Source organism: Hippocampus zosterae, chromosome 8, assembly GCF_025434085.1.
Source record: "Hippocampus zosterae strain Florida chromosome 8, ASM2543408v3, whole genome shotgun sequence".
Classification (NCBI taxonomy): domain Eukaryota; kingdom Metazoa; phylum Chordata; class Actinopteri; order Syngnathiformes; family Syngnathidae; genus Hippocampus; species Hippocampus zosterae.
The window spans coordinates 16849641-16877267 of NC_067458.1; the positions used below are offsets into that span (position 1 = coordinate 16849641).

General features: G+C 42.9%; 2 protein-coding genes across 2 annotated transcripts in view; one reads left to right on the plus strand and one right to left on the minus strand.

Annotated features, from left to right (window-relative positions):
- Positions 1 to 27627, minus strand: part of midn (midnolin) — a 173713-nt gene that overhangs the window by 132295 nt on the left and 13791 nt on the right. The window lies entirely within an intron of this gene.
- hcn2b (hyperpolarization activated cyclic nucleotide-gated potassium channel 2b) lies at positions 51 to 27241 on the plus strand. Its single transcript, XM_052072812.1, has 8 exons — positions 51 to 2068; positions 3505 to 3928; positions 7187 to 7348; positions 11966 to 12184; positions 18250 to 18396; positions 19281 to 19521; positions 21623 to 21787; positions 23954 to 27241. The coding sequence occupies exons 1-8, from the start codon at positions 1383 to 1385 to the stop codon at positions 24820 to 24822; spliced, it is 2913 nt and encodes a 970-aa protein (XP_051928772.1). The 5' UTR covers positions 51 to 1382; the 3' UTR covers positions 24823 to 27241.

Sequence of the window (27627 nt, forward strand, 5' to 3'; positions counted from 1 at the left end):
AATTCAACAACTACACATATTAAAAATCGTTATTGTAATTTTTTTCATATAAACCTACTAGTAATTGTTTAGCTAAATGATAAGGGTGAAAAAGCAGTACTGATCCACGAGGGGATAAGAATTTGTAAAAAGATGTCAAATAATGAAAGGCTGTTTGGCCACGTTTTCTTCAATTTGGTGTTCGTTTTAATGCCAATACCGAACAGAAGAACTATTTTGGGCACGCGGCTACAGACGTGAGAACTGATTTTGGTTATCAAGAAAAGTGGAAAATGCCTAAATATAATTTCTTAAAACAAGACGGTACAGAAAGGTGCTCAAAAACCACAGTCATGAAAACGTATTTTACCAAGATTATTTCCCAAGAGGCCCGGTAGTCCAGTGGTTAGCACGTCGGCTTCACAGTGCAGAGGTACCGGGTTCAATTCCAGCTCCGGCCTCCCTGTGTGGAGTTTGCATGTTCTCCCCGGGCCTGCGTGGGTTTTCTCCGGGTGCTCCGGTTTCCTCCCACATTCCAAAAACATGCATGGCAGACTGATTGAGCACTCTACATTGTCCCTAGGTGTGAGTGTGAGCGTGGATGGTTGTTCGTCTCTGTGTGCCCTGTGATTGGCTGGCGACCAATTCAGGGTGTCCCCCGCCTGCTGCCCGAAGACAGCTGGGATAGGCTCCAGCACCCCCCGCGACCCTAGTGAGGATCAAGCGGATCGGAAGATGAATGAATGAATGAATATTTCCCAAGAAATTGAAATTGTTGTAGTTACAAGTGTGTGCCACAAGATGGCGAGATTTTACCGTGGGAGTGTCCGGTGAGCATCTGTTCGTTGACTCTAAGCAACAGGCTGACCAAAACTGTACATTAAGGTTTTGTTTTTTATAAAGTGGGACTTAAAAGTGAGTACAAAAGCCTTGTTCCACGGTGTTACTATTTCATGCAACTGATCACTTAGGGAAGGTTTCTCCTGACATGTTAAAAAAAAGTGAGGGGTGGACCTGAATGTGTGTGGATAATTTTTTTTTGGAGCGCGACAGTTTAAGTGTAGTTAAGGATACACAAATATGTTGTATGCGTGTTTTGTGTGTTGAAAGTGTTACTCTGCCACTCTGGGTGTAGTTTTCTGTGTGTGCGTGCCAGTGTATTTGCATGCGAGTATGTTTGAGGAAGCGTGTGCGTCGCGTTGTTTTGTGAATGGGTTTGAGTGGCTGCGTGCTCGTACGCGTGTTTGAGTTTAAATGCGTTTGGCCCGTGTGAGTGAAGAGAGTGCGTTGTCTGCGCGCGCGCGTGTCCCAGTGATGGGAGAGGAGGAGTCCAGTTTCCCCTCAACCGGGCGCGCCCCTCTCAAGCTTCCGAGGATGTTCGACTTGGAGGAGGCACCTGCACCATGAAGAGACGCTTGCCGGGAGGAGGCGGGGCCGCCAAAAAGTCCAACAACAACGAGCTCTTGCTCCTTCACGACGAGCCCTCGGAACCTCACGACATCGTCGGCGCAGCTTCGGCTCGACTCTTCCAGAGGGATGCGCGGGACTCGGTGGCACCGGAGTCTACCGCGCGAGGACGCCAAGCCGGCGGTATGATATGCAACAAGAACGGAGACTGTCGAAGGGAGCCCACCAGCTCTGGGAGCCTGTCCTCACTCATATCCCGACAAGAGAAGCAATCCGATGGGGGAGTAGAAGCGGCCAAGGGCGGGAAGGCTGCGAGCATGGATGGCCCCGCGGGGGCAGAGGGACCCGGCGCCGAGGTCAAGAGCGCCGCGGGTTCGGAGAAGAAAGACTCCCGGGTGTCTTTCTCCCACGCGCCCGGCGGTAGAGGGCACACCTCGGCTCAGCTGTCCAGTAAGTCGTCCGCGAAGCCGGTGTCGGCGGAGGACGGCTCCTTGATCACGGCCGACGCTGGCGAGTCCAACCGGAGCCAAACGTACATGCAGCGGCAGTTCAGCTCCATGTTGCAGCCCGGGGTCAACAAATTCTCCCTGCGGATGTTCGGCAGTCAGAAGGCGGTCGAGAAAGAGCAGGAGAGGGTCAAGTCGGCGGGCAACTGGATCATACATCCGTACAGCGACTTCAGGTATTGGAGGCACAGGAGCTGCAGGGAGCAAGTGGTAATGCTGATACTGAACCAAACTTGGAATGCCACGTGAATATAAAGACAATCACAACAACATATTCAGATAGTAGTGGAGTGGTTTAGAAGTTTCAGGACTGAGGACAGCTATATTCAAGAGACCATCTATCTCTCCCCATCATCATTTGCACCCATCACTCTGTCCGTCCATCAGATCAACTTTTTATCCTTTCATCGAGCAACCTCTCCACCATACATCACGGATCCATCACCATTGCTCATTTAGCCACCTCTACTCATCTGTCCATCCAACCATTTCTCTGCCATCCATGCATTCAATCCATCTCCCCACCTTGCTCTCTATCATCCATCAATCTCCCATCCATCAATCCAGCCATCTCTCCATTTTATTTTTCCATCTTTTTAATCTCTTAAAGAGTCAAACTGTCTCCATACCTGTCAACTCATACAGTTTAGCCATAGTTCATACCGATTTTGTGGTGAATATTGCGTATATGGCCGTATCGCACAAATCATACGGATTCAGAAAATTTCAGTTTTTTTTTTTTAATTTGGAGTTGGTGAAAAAAGGTAACGCAGGAATACAACTCTGATCAACATGGGGATCAACATGATCTCATGGGTGACCCTGCCAGGGGCATAAAGCCCCAGACAACTTAGCTCCTAGGATCATTGGGACACACAAACCCCTCCACCACGGTAAGGTGAAGGCTCACGGAGGGGCACATTAATGCCGCTAAGTAGAATGATGATTAGACATTAACCAGACATTGTATTATGGAGATCTACGATAAATATCATTGCAAATTTCTCGGGTGTTTTTTTTCTGTCGTTATTTTGACATATTAAATGCTGTGGTATGTTCTAAGGATTTTTTTGCTCTTTATAAGGATTTTTTTTTTGGTAGTTTATACAGGTTGGCGCTCCGAAAAGTTGACAGGTATGCGTCTCCATTATACATCTATAGAGGCAATGGTATAAGATTGAGTGCAATGTTTACTACTGTAAAATAAAACAGAAATCAAATGAAACTACCGTACTTGCCACTTAGCGGCATTTTATTGATCCTAGTTCAATGGGCAAAGCCTTTGACATTGAATGAATTGCACTGTTCATATTGAGCCTTTAGGAATTAGCATTGAGTTCTGGTTCTATGCTTATTATCACACTTTCCCTCATTGGTGGGAAAGTTAAAAAGCTAAACACACACGTAGACTTAATTGTTTTGGGATGCTCACTGAGCTGAAAATCATGCACGGTGACATTTTGAACTGTTTTCTACTTATGATTTATGATGTGTTTATTCTTCTTTTGTGTCAATATTTTCCCACAGCATTTTGGTTGCACTCCAAAACCGTACCACTTTAGAGTTGCAAGATTGTGTATGATTGAGAGTCACATTCCTGTCCTTGGTCCAGGTTCTACTGGGACTTCACCATGCTGCTGTTCATGGTGGGCAACCTCATCATCATTCCCGTGGGGATCACCTTCTTCAAGGATGAAACCACCACGCCGTGGATCATCTTCAACGTGGTGTCCGACACCTTCTTTCTCATGGACCTGGTGCTCAACTTCCGCACGGGCATCGTGTTCGAGGACAACACCGAGATCATCCTGGATCCAAACAAGATCAAGAAGAAGTACCTGCAGAGCTGGTTCGTGGTGGACTTTGTCTCCTCCATCCCGGTGGATTACATTTTCCTCATCGTGGAGAAGGGCATCGACTCTGAAGTGTACAAGACGGCGCGGGCGCTCCGTATCGTGCGCTTCACCAAAATCCTCAGCCTGCTGCGCCTGCTCCGGCTCTCTAGACTCATCCGTTACATCCACCAGTGGGAGGAGGTAGGAACGCGCTGGTTTTGGTATGAAAAAAAAAAGTACTATCGAGCACCCATCAATATCGCAATCCAAGATATTTCCTTATTAATTTTATAAACTATAGGAAAGCACGTACGTTGTTTTATTTCATACCAAAAAAAGAACTCGTGCACAGGAGATGACTTTTTGAATACAGACAGTGGAGCAACACATGTAAACAGACAATGTATCAATACACACAGCAGGAATATGTTCTTTATACTCGACAAAAAAAACAACAACAAAAAAATAATAATAATAGAGACAAATACCACAACATCTTCCCGAGTCAGAGTAGCAATACAAGAAGCACTGCATGCCTGTATTAAACTGACTCCTGGTAGCCAAAGTCGAACAGCACAATGAATTGGATTGCAGTATTAATACCCCATCATTATCTTCTTCTCTTTTCTTATTTTGTCTTTTTTTCCCCTCTCAAAAATTTACAACAATCATTTGGATTGAAAAGGGAAAAAAAAATTCTGAGAAAAAAAAAATTGGCATTTTGACTGAAAAAAATTGCGATTACAGTAAAGAATATACTATTACCCGTATATTCAGGAATGCAGTACGCAAGGTCTTGCGACCAACACGGCAGCTGATGTCACTTATACTGTACTTAACTAGAGCTGCTTCGTGATCCCGAGCATACAATTGTTGACAGTTACTTGGAACCGGGACTTCAAAAATAACCTTGGGACAATGAGCCACATGCTGCTGCACCACGTCTAACGACAAAAACACTATTAGATGATCACATGTAAGCAGCATGTTCTGTTCCCATTACAACTGCTAAATTAGCAGTACCAACCAAAGATTGTCTCTCAGACGAATTAACATCTACGTGGTGTGAACATGTACATCATGTTATTGTCAAAGCCCGCCCGTGACGTCAAGTCATTGGAAAAGTAGAAGCTTCAGTGGGCGTAAAAGTCTTCGAGAACATCAGAACAACATCATTTGGGAATAAGCAGAAGTCAAATGGTTGCATTCATGAAAAAGTTTTTGGTTGATCCTGTGCATTGGCACATCCCCATTTATTAGAGGGGGTGCACACTTGTGCAACCACATTATCAGCCTTGTTTTGATCAACTTTGCCTCCATAATATTTCTTTGTTTTTTCTTCACACACACATTAACACACACACATTACTCTGCTACACACTTAACCTCAGTGCACTGTTTGTATTTGTGCACGCATGTTAAACATAAATTCCATCCTTTCTTTTTCAAGATAACTAAGCTTCTGTGAATCACTGAAAACAACCGCACAGCCTTTTAATTACCAAGCGGTAATTTGAGCTTGTGGAAAAGCCTAATCACTGTCTCCGTCGCATACAAACAACTACGTGAACCGCACTTAGTACATGCATCACATCAGCTCACATCAGCTCGGAGTGGTTTGGCAACAATTATGTAAAACATGTCATGATACTAGCGGAATAACAAAACATATTTTGCAGGGAGTGAGGGGGGGGGGGCATCATTGTTCCGCAATAAAACCAAGTTAAGCAAGAAACCAATTCTAGATTTCTGATCACCACTGAAGATTGGGTGGTCGCTGATGTATTATTGCATATCTTTTCAGAGAGGTAAGGTGTGTATGAGTGTGTGTGTGTGTGTGTGTGTCTTTGTGTGTTTGTGTGCGTGTACAGAGACAGCGATAGGCATTGCCAGGAAGAAGCGGAACAATTTACTGTGGCAGGAAGCTCTTTTCATAGTAGCTCTTCACTCGCTGGCACGAGGATGCTTTTGTTCTAGGACAGACTGAGGGAATGTGTGTGTGTGTGTTTGTGTGTGTATGTGTGTGTTTGCTTGTGTGTAAGTAAAAGTGATTGTTGTTGGAAATTTTCCAAAACAAACATGTGAACAGATAACACAAGTGCCTTGAGACTTGGTGAAGCAGCATGTGGCTCATTACTCAATGTTATTTTTGCACTTTCCGTTCCAAGTAAACAATTGTGCGTTTGTGGTCAGGAAGCGGCTCGTATTTTAGTAAAAGCGTGATAGCAGCCCATTGCAATCGTGTGTGTATGTTGGCTGGTCGTATATTATGACCCAGAGTGCAGTGTGTCATGGACACGCGACCACTTTCTGCTCGAGTATAATGAGGGGAGTCGAGGTGGGGTGGGGTCCATTTGTGAAAGAGCTGCATGAATCATGTAGAGGGAATGCCGCTCGGGTCTCTTTTTTGCCATTGCACCTTGAAATTGTAAGAAGCATCGCTGTCTCAAAATAGAAGTTCAAGTCACAACCTGCCATTCCTGAAATTTTGACATCGAGCTTCAGCGTTTTCTAACAATCTTGCACACATTTGACCAAAATGGAGCCCGTGATGCCTTTTATGTTATGTGTCAGCCTGATCACTAGGGGGCGTTATGTAAAAGATGCAAAAAATAATAATAAGATATCCTTTAAGATAAGATATCCTTTATTTATCCCACACTGGGGAAATTTACATATTGTAATAAGATTGAGTCCAGTGAACGTACACGGACTGTAAGATGCCATGTTACCTGTGTACTGTATATTAACTGCAAAAGTAAAGGTAGTAAAAATAAATATTTTTATTTTGAGAATCAGGAGCGTGCAAGGTGGGGTAGGTGACCAGGCGGGTGTCCACCCGACAAAAACATTTCACCGGGGGGGGATCCGTATTAATGAAGGGGGCAATTTACAGACACAATTATGACAAAAAATTGGGTTTGAACAAACCTCACCTTTGTATCATAGATTTCATTGATTATCCGTTTATTTTCACACCCAAAAATATTATTTCCGATTCGATTCGATTTCTCATTTTCAAAAACAAATCCACAATTTCACTCAGTTGGTGTGCTTTGTTTTAATTTTTAATTGATTTTAACTTTGGCAACACAACACAATGTTTTATGTGCCCAACCTTGAGTTCATTAATTTACAGTTTTAGTAATTTTTTTTTACCGCATGGATACTTTTTCAATGTAATCAATGGACATTTTATTTGCGCATTGTAATGAATGAATGAATTAATTGACACAGATTTTCTATATGAACAGAATCCCTCTTTATACCGTCCGCGCAAAATAAATAAATAAATAAATAAATAAAAACTGATGTAATTGTAACCCATGATCTAATTTTACCCAAATATGGTTATTCGTCACATTAACGCGATCAACTGCGGCAGCAAATGACATCGCTATGAAGTTCGTCAAGTCCTGACAAGTAACCCAAAAGGAATAATGGACTTTCTCCCGCCAGATCTTCCACATGACGTATGACCTGGCCAGTGCCGTGATGCGGATATTCAACCTGATCGGCATGATGCTGCTGCTGTGTCACTGGGATGGCTGCCTGCAGTTCCTGGTGCCCATGCTGCAGGACTTTCCCTCCGATTGCTGGGTTTCCCTCAACAAGATGGTGGTAAGTACATAGTCACTCTCGTTAGATTTATATCTACCAAGATGATTAAGTTTTGCAAAAAAAATGAATGAAATTGTTGAAACAAAAATTGAAAAACATTTTCCTAAATGAAAAAAAAAAAAAATATATATATATATATATATATATATATATGTTATTATATATATATATATATATATGTTATTATATGTTAAAATATATGCTCCAAAAATCAGTTAAAACTGACTGAATTTACAAAACAAAACTCACAACAAAATAAAAAGTAACTCTAGCAAAAAAATCGAAACTCATATAGCCTTGGCATTTACTTGATTGTCAACATTTCTTTTGAAGACTCTGAGACTTCCTCACTGATGTTGTTTGATGTTCATGCTCTCAATGGCGACAAATTTTGTTTGCACATCCGTTTTCTACCTATTATACACATATTACATGCAGTATCGATTCGGAATGTTACGTTAAGGACGATATCGCAATATCGCAATCTTACAAATTGGCACCATATCTTCGAGGTCATGTCATGATATAAAATGCAGCTAACCAGTTCAAAGTGGCAGGTTACTTTCTATCTGTGCAGTTGCAGCACCCTCTGGTGGTTAGTTTATTAGTGCAGTTTAATTTGAATTAGGCACATTTTGGTCACCTACGTTTCAGACCGACGCTCATCGCCAGATGAAGGGGAACGTAACATGTCTGAGGTTTTTTTTTTGTTTATTTTGGATTCTACAGAATTATAATTTTGTCCATCAATAATCGTAATTGGTCACTGTAATTGCACTTTTCGTCCCGTTTCATCTCCATTCAGAGTAGAACCGGCGTCATAACTCTTTCCTTGTAGAAAGACCCTCCAAATTGCAGCGTTACTGCTCCAATAAACAACAGATCGTCATTACGAAAGCATTTGAAGCTTCGAGGTCCACCTCCTGCGAGTACTTTTGATGCACGTCTCTGAGAAAATTGCAGAAATAATGACTGTCGCGGAGTTGAAATGAGCCTCGCCGCACAGAATTTTGCGACGCGTCCAACGAGGAGAGATTCTGGCAGTTAACGAGCTCCCTCAGATCATCAGCGGGAAGCACAGCCCATCCAAAATCCTCATTAGGATGCTTTTTATAATATTAAATTTTCAGCAACACTCACTGGAACATTTGGTACCAGGCATGCACACAGTGTCATTTATGTTCACTAGCCGTCAAGTCAAACATGATTTCTCACTTCTCATTTGAGCTTGATGGCAGTAAATATGTGCAGTTTTTATTTTTGAAGTGATAATGTTGGCTAAATATGCAGACCAGAAAGTCAATGAGCAACTAAAAGATCAGCACTGTTTGATTGACAATGATCCTCATCTGGCAATGCTTCTCTTGTTTGCGTTGAGGCCTCGTATTTTGGAATTACGGTACTCTTGATAAAATAAAAGCGCATTTGTCCCCAACTAAACGCACATTGTGCTCCTTGATTGAGTTGGAAAGTGTTGCTGGGTGGCGGTGATAGATAAGTCTTGCTTGTCATCATTTGCGTGCCAACTTTTTGTCGCTTCCAACATTCCAATTAGACCAAATAAACAGTTGTGAGGGTGTTCCAGTCAACTCGCCTCACTTTGTAGGCACTTTCATGCTCTTAAGGTGGTGTAAATTTGAGCCTGATCTCCCCAAATTTGTTTCCTCTCCTTGCCCAGAATATTTTTCAACTTGAGGACTTGGAGTCAGTTTCACTTGAGACAGTGGCTCTCAAAACTTTTTTACATGTACCAAGTACCGCCTCAAAAATGACTTGGCTCTCAGTCGCGCCATAATACTGCACTTTGGATAACATTTGCACACTCTACACCAGGGGTGCCCATTCGGTAGATCCTGATCTACCGGTAGATCTAAGACAGGTCACAAGTAGATCCGAGGAGTGTCGAGAAGAAAAAAAACAAACAACCATTTGTGTGTCTTTGTACATTTGGTGTTGATCCAAATTTGGATTGTTTGGCCTTGGTGGAGGTTTGCATTTGAGCTCTTTTTGTTTGGCCTCGTTCTCAATGTAATGGCGGCATTCAAGGACCCGCCCCTGTTCTTTGCAAAAAAAAGAAATAAATAAAAATCGTCCATTTGTGCAATTACTAATAAACAGCAGATGGGCCAATTAAGACTGCAACCCTCATTGAAGTGCCGATACCGATATGTATTCTTTGATATGTCCGTACATCCATCAATCCATTTTCTGTTGCGTTTGTGTTCACTATGGCTGAGCTGGAGTCCATCGCAATGGAGTTTTGAAGAGAGACAAGGTACAACCTGGACTGGTCAACAGTCAATCTTTGCTACTTCCTGAAGTCATTCAGAGATAGATAGAAAGCAATAAACACCGGATGATTAAAAAAAAAATGGAAGTATCACCCCTAATATTTGAGCTGAAACTGATATGTCATTAATTGAGTTCAACTTGAAATACTTCAAGTAGCACATCTGCCTCGGAGTTCATAGGTTGTCGGTTCAAATCCCAGCTCTGTCCTTTATGGAGTTTGTATGTCCTTTCTAAGAACTTTCAGATTGAACTGACAGGACTGTTTGCGTTGTATAAATAAGCCAATTCATTTTAATTTCAGACCGCTTGAAACTAAACTAAACACGTTATTTTCTTCTGCATTGTATTGGAATCCATTGACTTGTGTCACTTATAATAAGCACGGCGGAAAGGATTTTGTTAATCGATTCTTTCCCCCGCTATTTATCATGCGGTTGTCGGACATGTTGGAGTATTAGAAACAAAGCACGTTTCAAAGAACGGATCTGAACATAGCTCGCAGGTGCTTTTGTGTTACTTAACATATTAAAAGTCTAAATGGAGCTCTGCCAAGCAAGATAAGCTCTCTGTTGTTGCTTTTGGATGTCAGGGACGCTCTGCACACTGTCACACACGCGCGCGCACACACACGCGCACACGCTTGTATAATGACCCCCGGCCCCTATCATACATCATTGACGTCTCATCCTCTCATTGTGCCGCCATCTAAATGTATTATCTGCAAATGCATGTAAGTGGCAAATTAGCCGTTCAGTCTAAAGAAAACGGCCACCACGATGAACACAAGCCCCTTTATTTTATTATGCACACCCCGTTCCAAAAGGAAATGCACCGAATCCATCAAAGAAACGAAACTCATACCGAAGGTGATATACGATATCATTAAATACATTCATTTATTGTGCTGGCATTCGATAATAACTTTGGAAAACAGTGCTAAAAGTTAAATAACAGCACAACTCGATTCAGTTTTATTTAGAGAGCAGCCATCCCTCCGTTATTTGAATCCGCTTTATTCTTATGACGGTCGTGGGCGTGCGATCACAGCTTAAAAAAACCAACAACAACAACCACAGTTGTTACCCATCTGGAGTCCCCCAATGTTGAATTAATTGGCTCTGTAGCGGCCATTGCTCTCTGTAATTGGTCCATACTAAAACGGTGTGTGAACCGCAGATGTTTGGACAATGTCAGGGTGAGTAGTGCCAGAGGAGGCCTTTCCTTTTCTGTAATGAACCCACGACTGGGGACATTTCGCACCAGCCGAAGCAAACTAGAGCAGGCAGATGCGGGCTCGCCGCTAACGAGGCGCTTCTTCCCGCTCTTCCTCTTCGAGACAAAGCTGCATTTGATCATGGGTGATGATGAGGATGATTAGCCTCTCCAACCAAACAATCACCAATGCTCACAGTGATAGTACTCTCTACTTCCTGGAACATGCGATTGCATTTCCTCCAACAAATTAGTCTGGCGGACAACAGTATCCCTTGTGGTGCCTTCCAGAAATGAAATGAGAAACTTTTGGTGGATAAAAGTGTGTTAGCACCTCAGAAAGGATTGCCTAAATTTTGTTCATGGATAGTATCTCTCGTTAGCCCAGTGGTGGGCAAACTACGGTCCGCGGGCCAAATCCGGCCCATCGGTCTTTTTAATCCGGCCCGCCGAAGGTTGGTACACAATTATGGTTCGATGTCAACGACTGCATTCATTTCATTTGGACTTGTAATGACAGGCATTTCAACGCCAGGTGGCACAGTTAGTTGAAGTTGCAGAGCGTAGGGATGAAGGGGGAGACGATACGGAAGCCCGCAGTAGCACCAAGTCAAGCAAATCCCGTTCGATACGACAGAATAATGTACTCTTAAAATCTGAAAAACGTGCCAAAAAATGCAAAATACTGCTTTTTAAATAAAGAAATCCAATTATGTCGATATTATATATCTAATTCGATATATTATGTCGAATTTAGTTCACCCTTTTGATCCGGCCCTCCATAATATTTTCTGGTTCTCATGTGGCCCTATGCAAAAAATAATTGCCCATCCCTGCTTTAGCCCCTCCCACTATTTTTCAGGTGATATACAGCTACTGGTGGCTTCACTCCATCATGGTGTGACACCACGATGCTACCGGGTGACGCTACAGCAATCATTTTTTATTAGACATGGCTTCGGCCTGAACACAAAAGTAACAAAAACTCCCAAAAAACCCAAAGAAAATCAGATACGCAAATTCGCAAATGCTAAGCCGTGATGGTGATCGATGTTCAAGATGTTTTTCAATTCCATCCGAAGTAGGTTGATTGGCCCCTCGGTTCTCTTCCAGAACGACACGTGGAGCGAGCTCTACTCCTTTGCCCTCTTCAAGGCCATGAGTCACATGTTGTGCATCGGCTACGGACGCCAAGCCCCCGAGAGCATGTCGGACATTTGGCTCACCATGCTCAGTATGATCGTAGGGGCCACTTGCTATGCCATGTTCATCGGCCACGCTACTGCACTCATCCAGTCTCTCGACTCGTCCAGGCGCCAGTACCAGGAGAAGGTAAGGACGTCCTTTTTTTAAAAAAAAATTTATGCGGGGTGGGAGTAATTTCATTTTGGTGTTTCCCAATTTCCTTCATGTTTTAGATCACAGCACAAGAGTGACAACAATTTGAGAGCATTTTGACTGCTTTTCCAACACTGTAGAATAGTGCGTTCAGTTAATTATTTTTTTTAAACATTGAATCTACCAAATGAAAGAATAGACTCTTCTTTCACCAGAATTTTTTTTTCCCATTCTCTAGTTGGCTATTCAACCACAAGTTTTAAGAAATTCAGACGCTTTGCCCAAAGTAGCTTTTTGTCTACACAAACGTGTTTCATTCTTTGCTGAGATTCGGTTCTTCTGAATTCCAAATGGTTTTGTGTATTCAGAACTGACCAAACAAATCATTTCAATTAAATGTCGCCACTGAAATGAACCTAGAAAATGTGATCAGTTCAAAGGTCCCGTGCCACATTTTTGTGTCAACGTTCGTGACCCGTTTTTAAGTAAGACCTGCAAAGCTCATTGAATCTCCACAAAAGGCTCCACTAATCTTGTCGCTTTTAAAAAGAACTTCAATGATTGTGTCCTTTAATTCCATCACTCTTTGAAAGTAACGGCACGTGTTCCATTATTTTTACGCTCCTATCTGCCAATCGCAGAGCCACAGCCTGTCTCGTATTGCGAGACTAATAAAGGTTTTCTTAATCTTAATCTTAGTCACCACAAACGTTGATCAAAGCTGAGCTTGAGCCAGGCAAGGTGCCCCTTCTTGGCCTCTCGTTGCGTTGTTTTACAGCCTTCTTAAGATCCTGAAACAGATGCTGCCTAATTGCACGTTCATGCTGACACAAACATCTTGTACACATCTCGGGGGCTTTGTCTCGTGTCGGACTTGTCAGGCCAACATTGAGCTGAGATTGATCTCTGTATTCCGCGGCCATATTTATTTATTTATTCGTGTTTACAATAACGGTGGGAAGCACCAATAGTTTATTATTTTGGGTAGCCCGTCTAATAAAATGTATTGTTATTAATATTATTATTACTAGACGGCGGTCTAAAATGCCACCCCCTGCTGGCCATTCTCCTAAAAAAAAAAACTTACATTACATTTTTAACTCATTTGAAATGTATATTTCAATGAAGGTCAAAATTGAAAAACAGGCTGATCTTCTATTTCTTGCCGGGCTGCAGCTAGTTCGTTTTAGTGCGTGCTGTACGATTTTCCATCTTGGCTAACTTGGGATTGTTTGGCTTTAGAGATGGCTTGATTCTCATCCGCATCTTATTTGTGATGTGACTTCCAACTCGATATTATTTTTAGAGCCCCAATGTCCTGACCACATCCAGCAGAGGAGGCTAAAGTAAAAAAAATAGATGAATAAAAAGCCCGCTCTGCGTGATAATTGGTTCAAACTTTTTGGAAAGTGGCTAAGCAACTCATGATTTTTCAGTCTGACTAAAGTGCCGTATTTAGAATTGTCTCCTTGGTGTCCTGGTTTTGTTTTGTTTTTGTTTGTTTGCAATGTCTTTAGGTCTTGTTTGCTAATGAACTCAGCTCCAACTAGTTGCTATTTGCAGACTCCCACAGTGTCACTCCTACCCCTGGGGGGTGAAATGTATGCTCCCTGTTTGTGTTCATTTGCTTGGTTCTAGCTACCCGGTACTTTACATCTTTTTTTTTTTTTAATGTCAACTGGTATAATTGGACTGAGGTGGAAGGTGTCTTGTTGTGTCCTTTGAAGCCCCGATGTTGCAGCGTTGTTTACCTAGAATTACCAGATGTGGTCAAGCATGACATTCTCTTCAAAGTAGCTGCAATGCCCACAGATGTATCGGATATATATTGCTGCACCATGTCGGAGGAATTGATTTATGGTTGGCTTGCAGGCAAAGCTCTCAAAACAGTGTTTTTAAACTGAGTATGGAAGGCATAATTGGGTAAATAGTCTGCTGGCTGCTTTACTGTAGTATCCTGTCTTCTGTCAGTAACTTCTACAACGGTCAATTTCCTTTTTTTTTCCGTCCACGAGCAATTTAGTAACATGGTGGGAGATGACCACCCTGGAGGCTCATAGATAAGAACACAAACAATGTCAAATGACAAATGTTTCTGAAAATCAAATAAGGTCTGATATGAGCACCGAATTAAAAAAGAAAAATCACACTTTACAAAGTTTGTTAAGATGAACTTTTATCCAGATCCACATCGAAAGTGAATATTCCTAAAATAAGTGGAAAATTATGTACAGTAATAATTTTTAAAAAGCTCAGCATAATGTAATGCAAAACACCAAAGATGTGCTAATGAATGACTATTTGAACACAAACGGTGGAGCAACACATTTAGACGGACCATACAACAGTACTCTCAGGCATATTTTATTTATCCTTTGCAAAAAAAAGGAGCATTTCTGTAGCTTACCGAGTCACTTGTGAAATTCCTCTTCGTGTGCTAATATGTTTATGTTATCCTGCCGCCAGTTTGCCAAATCACACAAACACCTGAAGGAGCATTGCAGTGCCCATTTGAATTGAAACAAAAAAATGTGGCATCACCTGTTTGATTATTGTACCACACAACATAGCGGTAGGGTAGAGAGGAATGGCCAGCGGTTCACATTTGACCACAATGACTTTGTGGTGCTCCCTTCAGAATGGGGGTGAGCGCTGCCTCCGTCTTGTCTTCTTCCACGTCTTCATCTTCAGTCCTCGCATCCCCGCCACACCTCCTTCATTAATTCGCCCTTGAGTGTCTAGCGACGCAACCATCTGCCCGCGGAGGTGACGCATGGAAATGGGATATTGACTATTATGTAATTGTACCCCCCCATCCCCCCTTTTTATGGTGCAGTGATGGGGAGCATGTGATCACCCCCCACAAGACCAACAGTGATGAGTACACAGTCACTAGACCTTGACTCAAAAAGGGAGAACTCTGCTAATCACATTTTCAATCATTGAGGCCATCGGGTACCAGAGACACCTTGTCATCAAGCTGCATTCGAGAAAGCGAACATTTTAGACCTCCGTCGACGGGCAATGCAAGGCTACCCAAAATTGGATTTTTTATTTTCTTGGAACTGAAATACACCCCCCCCCCCACAGCCCCCAACCCTCAAGGCACCAGAAAAATGTGTCAATCAGAGTAAGCGCAGTTAAATGCAACCCCTTAGTCGCACACGTGACGCATAGATTTCTTTAACGTGGACTTTTACGCTCCACCAACTCTCGGATTCCGGTTGACTTTTGAGTGACGCGGCCGCTAATCTCAGACTAATGCCGCAGAAATCACAAAGTCAATAAAACTTCCAATGACAACAACTTCTTAAAAGAGGCGGCGGGCGCGAGCGAGCTGTCATTTGGCTTTAATTGAGAGTGTCGCACACTCTGACTCCCCAGGCTGCAAACATCGAATAAGGGCCGCCTGGCTTATCCCACTGTGGCGCTTGTATTGGACAGCGGCCTTAAATTTGAACCCTTACATGCACCCTGTAACCTAATAACATGATCAGCTGTTCTCTGTAGTAACCGCTGTCCCTGAAAGGGTTCATTTCTAACAATTTTTTTTCACAATATAACTTTTTTTCTGTAATTTAAAATAATACAAAGGTATGTTCGTGCAACAGTGCCACCTGAATATAATTAAAAGATTTTTTTTCAATGTTAATAATATTCTGTTGAAGCTAGGGGTAATTTTGTGCCACCTGATATTTTTTGTTGTTGTTTATTTCTATAATTAGTTATTAATTAATTAATTAAAATTATTTTATAATCATTTCACACAAAATGCAAAGTATATCCTCATGCAATACTGTATACCAAGAGTAATGTTTAACCCTTTCTGGGACAGCGGTTACTACAGTGGACAGTTTACCATGTTATCAGGTTACGGGGTGCATAACAGGGTTCATATTTTTCCTAAAATTCACGATATTTGAAGTGAATGGTGGACTTTCATGCAGTTCAACAAGAAGCGAGAAGCCGCAAGCAAGATTTGATGTGTGAGTGGTTGTTGATGCCGTGTCCCTTTACCCTTTCTTTGGAAAATACCCCTCAATCCAATTGACAGTTGATTCCACAGAGCCATGACTCACGCTGCGTGACACACACACACACACACACACACACACACACACACACACACACACACACACACACACACACACACACACACACGCACACACGCACACACACACACACACACACACACAGGCACGTCAGCGTGCGCACACTCTCGACCAAGTCCTTGCGTTACATTTTAAAGCTCCAAGAGGTTTCTCGTCAACAGTCTCCTGGTCTCAATTATCGAGCAATCTTCTTCAGCCCGACTGATTTTGAAAAGTGTCACTCCGTGAAAAAAAAAAGGTGGCCTGTGCGCACATGGTACTTTTTTGAATTCTACCAGACATTATTTTCTTCCTGAGACTCTTCAATCTGTAGGGGATTGTGTTTTTTTTGATTGCCACAAGACATCTATTTCTTAAAAAAAATAAAAAATAAAAATGCATCAGGCACAGGTCATCAGGCCAATTATTTTCTTCTGTTGTTTCTTCTATCTTTGCAGAATTATATTTGCTATTTCATAACAAGAATTGAGATGGAAAGAAAAGGGGATATAAAAAGAATGCACATCCCTTGTTCAAATGCAGGGATGTCGAGACATATTTCCATTGTCCACTGTAGCGACCACTATGCATAAAAATAAGAGGGACAATTTTTTCCTTGGTTTTCCCATATTTCCCATTATTTCCGTTTTTTTCTTTTTTCACGAACTCCAAATAATTTGGAGTTGGGGAATCATTGAAATCTTTGTCCCGTGGCGGACACGCCGTCATTCCACTGCCAAGAATCTTCCATTGAAGCATCAAGAGACATTGTGTTTGCATTCGCCACATTCCACGAATACATCAAGGTCGACTTTCTGCGGAGGCAAACATGACATACTCTTGTATTTGCGCACGCCCTTGCCTTTGCCTCCTTTTATTTATTCATTAATTTTGGAGGTGGAATCATTGAGAAAGGCATGCCGTTATTCATTAAAAAAAAAAGAAGAACAAAAGTGCCTGGGAGATTCTGGTCAAAGTATTTAATATTTCAGGGACACAATTTATTTCATCTGAATAAAGCATATGAGCAAGATATATTGATGCAATTATGAGTCAATACACATTCGATAGTATAACAGTATAGTGGTAAACGTATAGTTCATGGTAGAAGTAGGCAGCCCGGTAGTCCAGTAGTTAGCACGTCGACTTCACAGTGCAGAGGTTCAATTCCAGCTCTGGCGTCCCTGCGTGGAGTTTGCATGTTCTCCCCGGGTCTGCGTGGGTTTTCTCTGGGTACTCCGCTTTCCTCCCACATTAAAAAAAAAAAACATGCATGCCAGGTTGATTGTACACTCTAAATTGTCCCTAGGTGTGAATGTGGGCGTGGATGGTTGTTCGTCTCTGTGTGCCTTGCGATTGGTTCGCAACCAGTTCAGGGTGTCCCTCGCCTACTGCTGGAAGACAGCTGGGATAGGCTGCAGCACACCCTGAGACCCTTGTGAGGATGAAGCGGTTGGGAAAATAGATGGATGGATAGTATAAGTGGGACAGAAATCATAGAATTTTTAGTCGCAAGATTTGAATGACGCAGCGTTTTAACGTAGCGTCTCTCTGCGGTGTACAATCTCTTCTCTTTGTGACGAGACATCAACTCGCTTGGAGTTTCCTAATTGTTTATTGTTTACAGCAGCAATAATACAATCAAAACAGCCGTTCACAGCATCATTATGTGGTTGTGATAAAAAAAAAAGCACACACACACACACACACACACACACACAAGAACAATACGATTCAGCGTCTTCGAACAGCAGGTGTCACGTTTCAGCTGATTGCCTGGAGAAAAAAAAAAGGTCACGTGCTTCTCGTGTGGATCCGCGCTTCTAGCCTGAATATCATGAAGCACTTCTTTTTTTTACCTAGACCTCTGCTCGTCAATGTGACATAAATGTGGACAAACGTATGCGCCCCACCCTCCCTAAACCCCCAACCTCACCCCCTTCTTTCCTTCCTCTCCGTGGCGTTCAGTATAAACAAGTGGAGCAGTACATGTCGTTTCACAAGCTGCCGGCAGACTTCCGGCAGAAGATCCACGACTACTACGAGCACAGATACCAGGGCAAGATGTTTGATGAGGAGAGCATCCTGGAGGAGCTTAATGAGCCTCTCAGAGAGGTAGCCGACACACACACACACACACACACTGAATCCCATTAGTCAGTCTTTGCTGTCGTGCTGCTTGAATATCGATACAGTTACACAGACAGTCACCTTTGGCGTCTCTTGTTAATTAAGTCTCCTTAAAATAGTAGTAAGTGCAAGTAAAGGGTCAGTATTTATAATCGGGGTTTTTTTTGCTTGTCGGATTAAAAAAAATGTAATTTAAAATATTCGTCTAAATTTATAATAAGGCTGAAATTAGTATTATATTATGCATGTGCATAATACAATAAATTAAACTGAAGTGGGGCATATTATTATAACCTTTACTCACTCAAGTATCTGAAGTGATAATATGAGAGAAAATAGAGGAAAGATAAAATAAATATGAAACCTATGGTGGATGCTGTTTGTTTAGCGTACTTCATCAATTACCCTGCGGAAAGGTGCAAACAAGAATCAAGGCCTCGCTTATGAGAATAGAATAGTACCATTTTAACGGTAATCAATTCAGAATTATGAGAAAAAAATTTCATGATGATAATGCTGTGATGTTGGAATAAGGATAAAGGCTTACTTCTGTATTTTGAGGGGGAAATGTAATTTCAGAGAATATCGTCAAAAAAGAAAAATGTTGCAATATTATGAGAAATAGACACAATTTAAAATTCAGAGATTTTAAAAAATCTTTAGTTTTTACCAAGACAAAGTTGTAATATTTAGAGAAAATCATAACAGAATAAAGTTGTGATATTACAGTAAACAACAAAAAAATCTTAATAACATATGAGATGTTATTTCATACTAAGTGAGTCATATAATAAAGTGGTTATTTGTGAAAATAAAGGCATACTATCAGAAGTCTGATTATTTTAACGTGACGTCGTCGTCCCGGTCAGGAAATTGTCAACTTCAACTGCCGTAAACTCGTGGCCTCCATGCCGCTGTTCGCCAACGCCGACCCCAACTTCGTGACGGCCATGCTGACCAAGCTGCGCTTCGAGGTCTTCCAGCCGGCCGACTACGTGGTGCGCGAGGGCACGATCGGGAAAAAGATGTACTTCATCCAACACGGCGTGGTCACCGTCCTCACCAAAGGCAGCGTGGGCATGAAGCTCGTCGACGGATCCTATTTTGGAGGTAAGCGCCGCGATGGGAAAAACCCTTTCAACATTTATTCCACATCCGTCTTTAGGTCCTTGTACAAATGCACACTCTGTGTGTGTGTGTGTGTGTGTGTGTATGTGTATAATATATATATATATATATATATATATATATATATATATATATATATATATATATATATATATACACATACACACACACATATATATAAAATATTGATATTAAAATCAAGTTTGTCCCGAATGTCATTGCAAATCCACACAAAAATTAATAGGCCAACTTCACGTGACAGAATAAGACGCAGTATAAGATAAACCAAGCCATCTCTGCCATCTAGTGATGAATGCTGATATTACAACTTAAAACTGCAGTCAAACCCTGCGTATTCGTAGTTTGACAGACGCACACTGAATCTTACAAGTGAGGACAAAGAGCATACTACAGGGGTTCTTAACCTTGTTTGAGGTACCGAACCAACAAAAATATGACATTTCAAGAATTCAAGACATAAAAAAACACATTTATTAAAAACAGACAAAAAGTAAATAACATTTCAAGACATACGTTTTTTTAAAATTTTACGACGTACTATCATGACAGTCACACGTATGCCATACTAGTACGTTACCTAAGGGTGGTATAAATAAGGCAAAATTGTAGTTGACAGTTTTGTCTCATGGGTAACATGGAGTTGACCTCCGAGTATGCCAACATTGTCCTTCGGCTGTGAAGAAATATTATATGGTAGAGGAATTTAGGAGTATACAAAGAGCCCACTAGTCAGGACAAAGAGCATACTAGTACAGTGCTTTAAGCTGTATAGTGCAGATATCACATAAAGATACAGATATCAGACGGCGTTTTATACCGAGGTGGCAAAACTACTTGCACTATACTAAAGTAGAACATACTTGTGTTTGAAAAGAAAAAAAAGACTGGTAATGGTAAATGTAGTGATTCTCCCTTTCAGGGACAGCGGTCACGACAGTGGACAGCTTATCATGTTATCAGATTACAGGTTATCATTATTGTTGCATGAAAGGGCTAAACTCCTGTCAGAAAGTATTTGTACTTGGTTACTTCCTGACACAGAAGAAGGAAAAAAAAAACAGCCCCGTCAGCATGATGCGTAATGCAGGTGCAGCCCATTGGAGCAACACAATAGTGATGATGATGATGATGATGATGACGCGGTCATTTATCATGTCTCGCCCACTTTTTATGAGTGCGCACATGGACACTCTCGACGATATTCGGGCACGTGCTTGTCAAGACGACGGGTCAGAGAAGAAGAAGATGCAGAAAGAAAGAAGAAAAAAAAAAGGGAACGTAATGGAGCTTAGCGGGCCCGCTTCCAAATATAGCGTGCGCTCCATTAAGGCAGCCTGTCAGCCTGACGCCTCTCACAGTCAGCGGGTCGAAGTAAAAACAACTTGACCCAGTAGTTCCTGAGATGTACAGTAAGGGTTCAAAGGAAAGGCGTCCATGCCCCTTTTTAACAAAGTTATTAAAGTTCAGGGGGCCATAGCTCCCAAATTCCTGCTTCCTGCTTCGATTGACCTCAAATTTGAGATTTTGAGTTGTGCAAAGGCGGCCGGGTGGGCGAGTGGTTAGCGCATCAATTTCACAGTGCAGAGGTTCGATTCCAGTTCCGGCCTTCCTGGGTGGAGTTTGCAAGTTCTCCCCGTGCCTGCGTGGGTTTTCTCCGGGTACTCCAGTTTCCTCCCACATTCCAAAAACATGCCTGGCAGGCTGAATGAACCCTCAAAAAAATTGTCCCTAGGTGTGAGTGTGAGTGCGGATGGTTGTTCGTCTCTGTGTGCCCTGTGATTGGCTGGCAACCGGTTCAGGGTGTCCCCCGCCTACTTCAGTTTTTTTTGGTGGTGGTATTAAATGGAATGGCCCAAATATACCACAAGCTATGATACAATACAATACATTGTGTTGCGCTTTCACAACAGCTGCATCTGTAACATAGCGCCGCCTCAAATCCCATTGGTGTTTAAATTTGTGTGTGAATGTGAAATGATTTTATTCTGGGAAGAAAAAACAACAACAGAAACATCAGAATCCTGAAGTGCAAGTGTCCATTCATTTTCCCTCTCTTCCGCAGAGATCTGTCTGCTGACCCGTGGTCGACGGACAGCCAGCGTGCGGTCGGACACGTACTGCCGCCTGTACTCGCTCTCTGTGGACAACTTCAACGAGGTCTTGGAGGAATATCCCATGATGAGGCGCGCCTTTGAGACGGTCGCCATCGACAGGCTGGACAGGATAGGTGAGTCCATGTGATTGGATGACTGATGTCGCCTGTCTTTGGGACTGCAAAGGGGTAGGAAGCCACTTACCCTTTTTACCCCACAGGGCTACTTTTGTGATCTACTTAGCAGCTTGTGCTTACAGTATCAAAGGGGAGTCATAATTGTTGTCGGAAAGCATCTGAATAATTCATCCCGAAAGATTTTGGTTCCCTGGTATGATGAAGACGCAGGTTGAGAACTGTGTCTTGTTCACAAAAGCCCAGGAGTCATTCACGAGAGGAAAGGAAGCATAAGGAACGGCGACACTGACTGATTGCTGTAATGAATAGCGACGAAGATGTGTCATGAAGGGAGCCTGAAAATGTATTCGCAGCCGGGTTTGATTTCTTCTCACTGGACATGTGTCGCTACACTGAAACACCCTCTTAGCACATCTCACACCTTTTTCTCATTCATTTAAACTAGCATGGATAAATTTGGGTGTGTATGTGTATATATAGTTTTTAGAATATCATGTCAGGCCAGATAAAATGTTCTTGGAGGCCACGTTTGGCCCACGGCCTGTCAGTTCCCCGCCGTGTGCTTTAAACTAGCGGTCCTCAACCTTTTTTGCCCCATGGACCGGTTTAATGTCAGGCAATATTTTCAGGGTGGTACCACCGTTTTTATGAGAACGGTGGTATTTTCTAAACATAATTAACACAAATCATGACACGAGGAACGTCCTATCTGACAGCAACGCTCTCTGGTCGCCATGGTGAAGTTTAAACGTGCCTTCGAAAGAAGGTACACTGCAAATACAAAGTGCATGAAAAATACGACTCACCATCGCCGCATATTCTGCAGAGTGGTGCGTGGGAATATCCCGTTGAGATAAAACCATATTTCAAGTAGGACTCCTGATACCATTAAATGTAGTCTTCTTTTTCTTGAAAGTTGTAGGCTTCTCTTTTGTCTCCTGGCCGGGCCTTTTCCCCTTCCCAAAGACGTTTTTACAAATTTTGCTAGCTCCTGGGTTTCATTTTAGCGCTAACCTATCACTTGACCGAGAAGCGTGCCCAAGAGTGACGCACTGTCAACGGACGGAACAGAGAATCCGGTAATTTTTCAAAATAAAACATATTTCAGATTCCAAAATAAATCAGACAGAAGTAAGGTGAATTATTTTTCTTACTGTGCGGCCCGGTACCAAATGACCCACGGACAGTGCCGGTCCGAGGCCCACGGGTTGGGGACCACTGCTTTAAATCGTTTCGTTGCAGCGACTTTGGGAGAAGATTGACAGTCATAGCCATGTTCAGAAATACCCTCGATGCTCCCTTTCACGAGTCAGCTCGCCTTTATATATTTGCAAAACGTCCCAGCTCCTCTCACCTCCCATCTGTTGCCATAGCAGCCACATTCTACACACAAGCAGCCCCCCCCCCCCCCCCCCCCGGTCAGCTTGCGAATTTAGCGGGGTGTGTTTCAAGCGCTAATCAACCAAAAACATTTGCCCTATGCACTCGGTGGACGATAATCACCCAAAGTGCCTTCTGTTGTGTTTGTTTGTTTTTGGGGGAAGGGGGGGATCAAACAGCAGCTGCACCATGAATACATAATCTGAACAGACTTGAAAATAATGACCCAATCAATGCATCGCCGCGCATTAACAGAATTCCAATATCAGCATCTGGTTTCAAAGCGTACGGCACGCTTCAAAGAGTTCACGATCAATCATCCCTGAGCATGAATACTTATTGAGGATCCATACAGCTGTCAAAACGTCAACCGCCACATAAACACAAACACGCGCTTTGGATTTCATCGCATCATATCCTCAGCGCTGGTGAGTAAAATGTCAAATATTACGTTTAGTAGACTTCCTGTCATTCAAAAGTATTTCTCGCATTTCATTTGTAATGTGTTACTTTGTGTTGCTTTGGAGATATTTCAGAAGGAAACACACAGAGTATGACATTGAAACGCATCAACGATGCCTGAACAACAGATGACAAATGAGAATCTGAGTCGGTCAAATTTCCTTTGACCTTTTAAGGAGAAGAATCCTCTTTGTTTGTTTTTCACGTTCAAGGACACCGCAGCCGTTTGTCTACGGGATGTTGTGGGTCTTGAACCGTGGTCCCCATGAGAGCCACCGTTACCATAGCAACAACACGACCCCGTTTTCTTTCTCGTTTTAGGCAAGAAGAATTCCATCCTGATGCACAAAGTTCAGCACGACCTCAACTCCGGCGTGTTCAACAACCGCGAGAACGAGATGATCCAGGAGATCGTCAAATACGATCGCGAGATGGTTCAACAGGTGGAAGTGCCGCGACCGCAGCCCCCGTCCGTAACGCCGCCGCTGCGCACCGGGGTTTTTACTCCGCCGGGTTCCTCTCAACAGGCGCAAAGTTCCGCTGTCGCCACCTTGCAGCAGGCTGTAGCCATGAGCCTTTGCCCACCCATGCAAGGGAACTCGGTGGGGGCTGGGACATTGCAGTCTCCCAGGATGGTGTTGCAAAATGTATCCACCCCTGGCTCACCGTTGCAGTCACAGCTCCTTGCTTCAGGTGCCTTTCCGGCAGTCATGTCCAGCCCCACTGTCCAGAGCCCCCGGTCATTCCCTTACGGATCCAGCATGCTGGCTGGTCCCGCGACCGGCTCCCAACTGTCTTTGGTCCAGCAGCGACACAGCACGCATAAGAGCACGCATTCCTTGCCAATGGGGAGTCTCAACCAAGACACCAGGGCTCTGTCGGCCTCTCAGCCCTTGTTGCCGCACGAGGGAATGCACCCGGGAGCCTCGAGTCCACCCCCTTCCACGCGGGTCTCCTCCACTTCCATCGGACCAGTTCAGACCCCGTCGGGTCACGCAGGTGTCTGCAGTGCGATGCCGCATCGGATTGTGCTACCCCACCAGCTTTCAGTGGGGGCCTTCGGGACGGGAGGAGGTTTGGCTGTGGGAACACCCAGCGGGGACTTGATACGACCCAAAAAGGACTCCATCGCGAGCCTTCCAGAGGCGGAGCACATCAAAGTACGATCCCGGTTATCCTCGAATTTGTGATCATACCGAAAGCCTTTTTGGAGTTCACATGAGGAATATGAGGAAACAGAGGTGCGCCAGCAGGACAGCGTGAATGTATGCAATGACTGGCGGAAGTCGACTCTGAGACAGTATGTAACTTTAGACACTTTTGCATTGTGTTGTTTCTACTCACAGATATAAAACTAAATGCACAGAATGATAGTGTAGCATAAGCGCACCCACACACATTTGCCTCCTTTGCGTATGGTAAGTTCACAATGCACTGTATGCCTCAATATCCTTGTATCCATTTTGTTCGACTGAGGACTAGAATAAGAACCTGAACTTGCGTCTGAGTTTCAGATTCACAACGCTAGCTTTAAACACCGTGCTATAGTAGATACGTGTGTCATTAGCATCCATAACACAGCTCAGTCTTCTAGGTTCAAATGTAGAATGGTAGACTGACAAATAGTTCTGTGCTGCATCGAGAAGCGTCGTATTCGAAGTTCGATCGTATCGTAAAGTTTTGGCACACAACAAAGCAAAATCTTGACTGAACAATCGCTCCTAACTCAGAAATTGGTGCACTCATCAAGGCACTTGAGCAATCAACAAAAGCCAGTGCAGTTCTTAATCCAATCTGACTTTGGGCAAGAAGTAGAGTACAGCCAGGACTGGTTGCCAGCCAATTACAGGGCATAGTTGTTACCCCCCAAAAACTAAATACCAAAACTTAATCTAACCCACCCCTGTGTCGAATTAGGCTGTGACTCATGCCAGACTGGCACTGGGTAGGAAAACAGAGCCTTAATTATTAGTAGTATTATTGTTTGGACCCTTAATCTCCCAAAAATGCATGTTGCAGTTCATTTCATACATTCCTATGAGCTGTCAACATATAAAACAATCATTAAAGCATATTATTAAAAATCAGTCATGGGCTAAAGTGGACCCGCCGTCATAGCGTGTGCAATGAAAACACAGTTTGGCTCAACGGCCAAGTGCTCTGGGCTTTGAGTGGCGGCTCAACCGTGCCCTCAAAGCCCCCATAGAGGTTCATCGGATGCCACCGATTTGTGTCCAAGCTCTCGCTGTCTCTCAATGGAATGGGACATTCCATTCAGCTCATCTCCCTAATGCCCGCTGCGCCATTACTGACTAATGACAGTAGAAAATGGAATCCCTCGGATCTGATAGGGACTCTTATTAATTCCCCTTACACTGGAATTCATTATTCTGCGCCAATAATGATTTCTTTCCCCCCCAAAGATGATGATGATGACACTTTTCATTTTGTTCACTTTGCTTTGCGTACTGTATCTGGAGACTTTCAAAGCGTTTTATTTTAAGCAACGTTTTTTTCCAGGTCAGTTGTGTTTTTGTACATGCCCAAATAATGCTTTGGTGGAACCTATTTTTGGGTGCTTAAAATTACACTGGAAAGCCTTTTTTTCTCGAAATGATTTAGATGCAAGCAGGCTTTGGTAGATGATTTTATTTTTTATTTTTTTGCGCTAATTCCAAATATGTGGCATGGCTCAGTGGTAGAGTGGTCGTCTCCCCAACCCAGAGGTTGGAGGTTCGATACCTGGCCATTGCGACCTTGTCAAAGTGTCCTTGAGCAAGCTACTGATCCGAAGCATATTATATAACACTAAAGAAGACTCGAAATTGTCCATAGGTGTGGATGGCAGTGCTAACGCTTGTTTTTAACGTACCCTATGATTGACTGGCGACCAGTCCAGGGTGTGGCCCACTTCGAGCTCAGCCAGGAGATCACGTACAATCCAAATGAGGACAAGCACCACAAAAAAAAGTTTAAAATGGACAGATGGACGATACAGTACTGAGAATGTGGTGCAAGAAGAAACCGGGTTATATTGTAAAAGGAATAAAGATTGTGAAATCCAAATATCTCAGACAATAAATAATAACATCAATATTCACAATCGGGCTGCTGAGAACTATAGGCTAACTCCATATATTTCTCTTTTTTTAACGTTGAGTGAAGAAATGAACAGCAGATGAATATTGGTTGATTCAACACTTTTTGCTCTGATTCCTCAGTGCAACACTAGGTTGACTTGCTCGTGAATATCTTGCTAGCATTTCTCTTTACTTTTCCACCGCAGCAATATAACAACTACATTTTCGAACTGTTGGACCAAGGGCAACGATGATGCAAAGTGTTTTTCCATACAGGAGATTTCTTATTGCAGTGGAACTGGAAGTAGATGCGATTTACTTTGAGCTTCTTTGATTAGCGTCTATTTTTGCATTTATCCACTCTGCAATTCCACAACAAACTGTGCATACCTACCTATATAGTGCCTAGCATTATACTTTCGTCTCCACATAATATATTCTTTGTGTGTGTGGCTGTGCAATATTTGTCTCTTGTACTCCACATTTCAATGCAATAGAATAAGAATAAAACACAGTGTAGTTGAGTGCAGTGAGTGTGATTTCTAATGCTTCCTATTCCAGGAACTCGCTTTTTGGCATGTCTGAATAGCACACCGCAAAAAAAAAAAAAAAAAAAAATCCATCCAGCTGTGACGGGCTGCTCGTGGTGGCAGAGGGGCTCGGAAGAGATCACATTCTGCTGGAGTTCATGCGGGTGGACTCGGAACAAGGCGGCCTGGTTCTACAACTTCACCCTACCACTCCTGAACAACTCAGCACCCCGCGCAGCTCAACACCACAAAGATATTTTGAGCATAGTCAGAAAAAAAAATAGCATGCGGTATTTTTATACATCATGATTTCTCCAGCGCTTACACGACAGCTGTCATGAAGCGCTTGACAGAATTTTGGAAAATTATCCTATGTGTCGGTCGG

Coding starts and splice junctions, on each gene's coding strand:
- hcn2b (XM_052072812.1), top strand. CDS start 1,383: ATGAAGAGACGCTTGCCGGGAGGAGGCGGGGCCGCCAAAAAGTCCAAC. Junction 18,397..19,280: donor TTAATGAGCCTCTCAGAGAG/GTAGCCGACACA, acceptor CGTCCCGGTCAG/GAAATTGTCAACTTCAACTG. Junction 19,522..21,622: donor CGACGGATCCTATTTTGGAG/GTAAGCGCCGCG, acceptor TCTCTTCCGCAG/AGATCTGTCTGCTGACCCGT.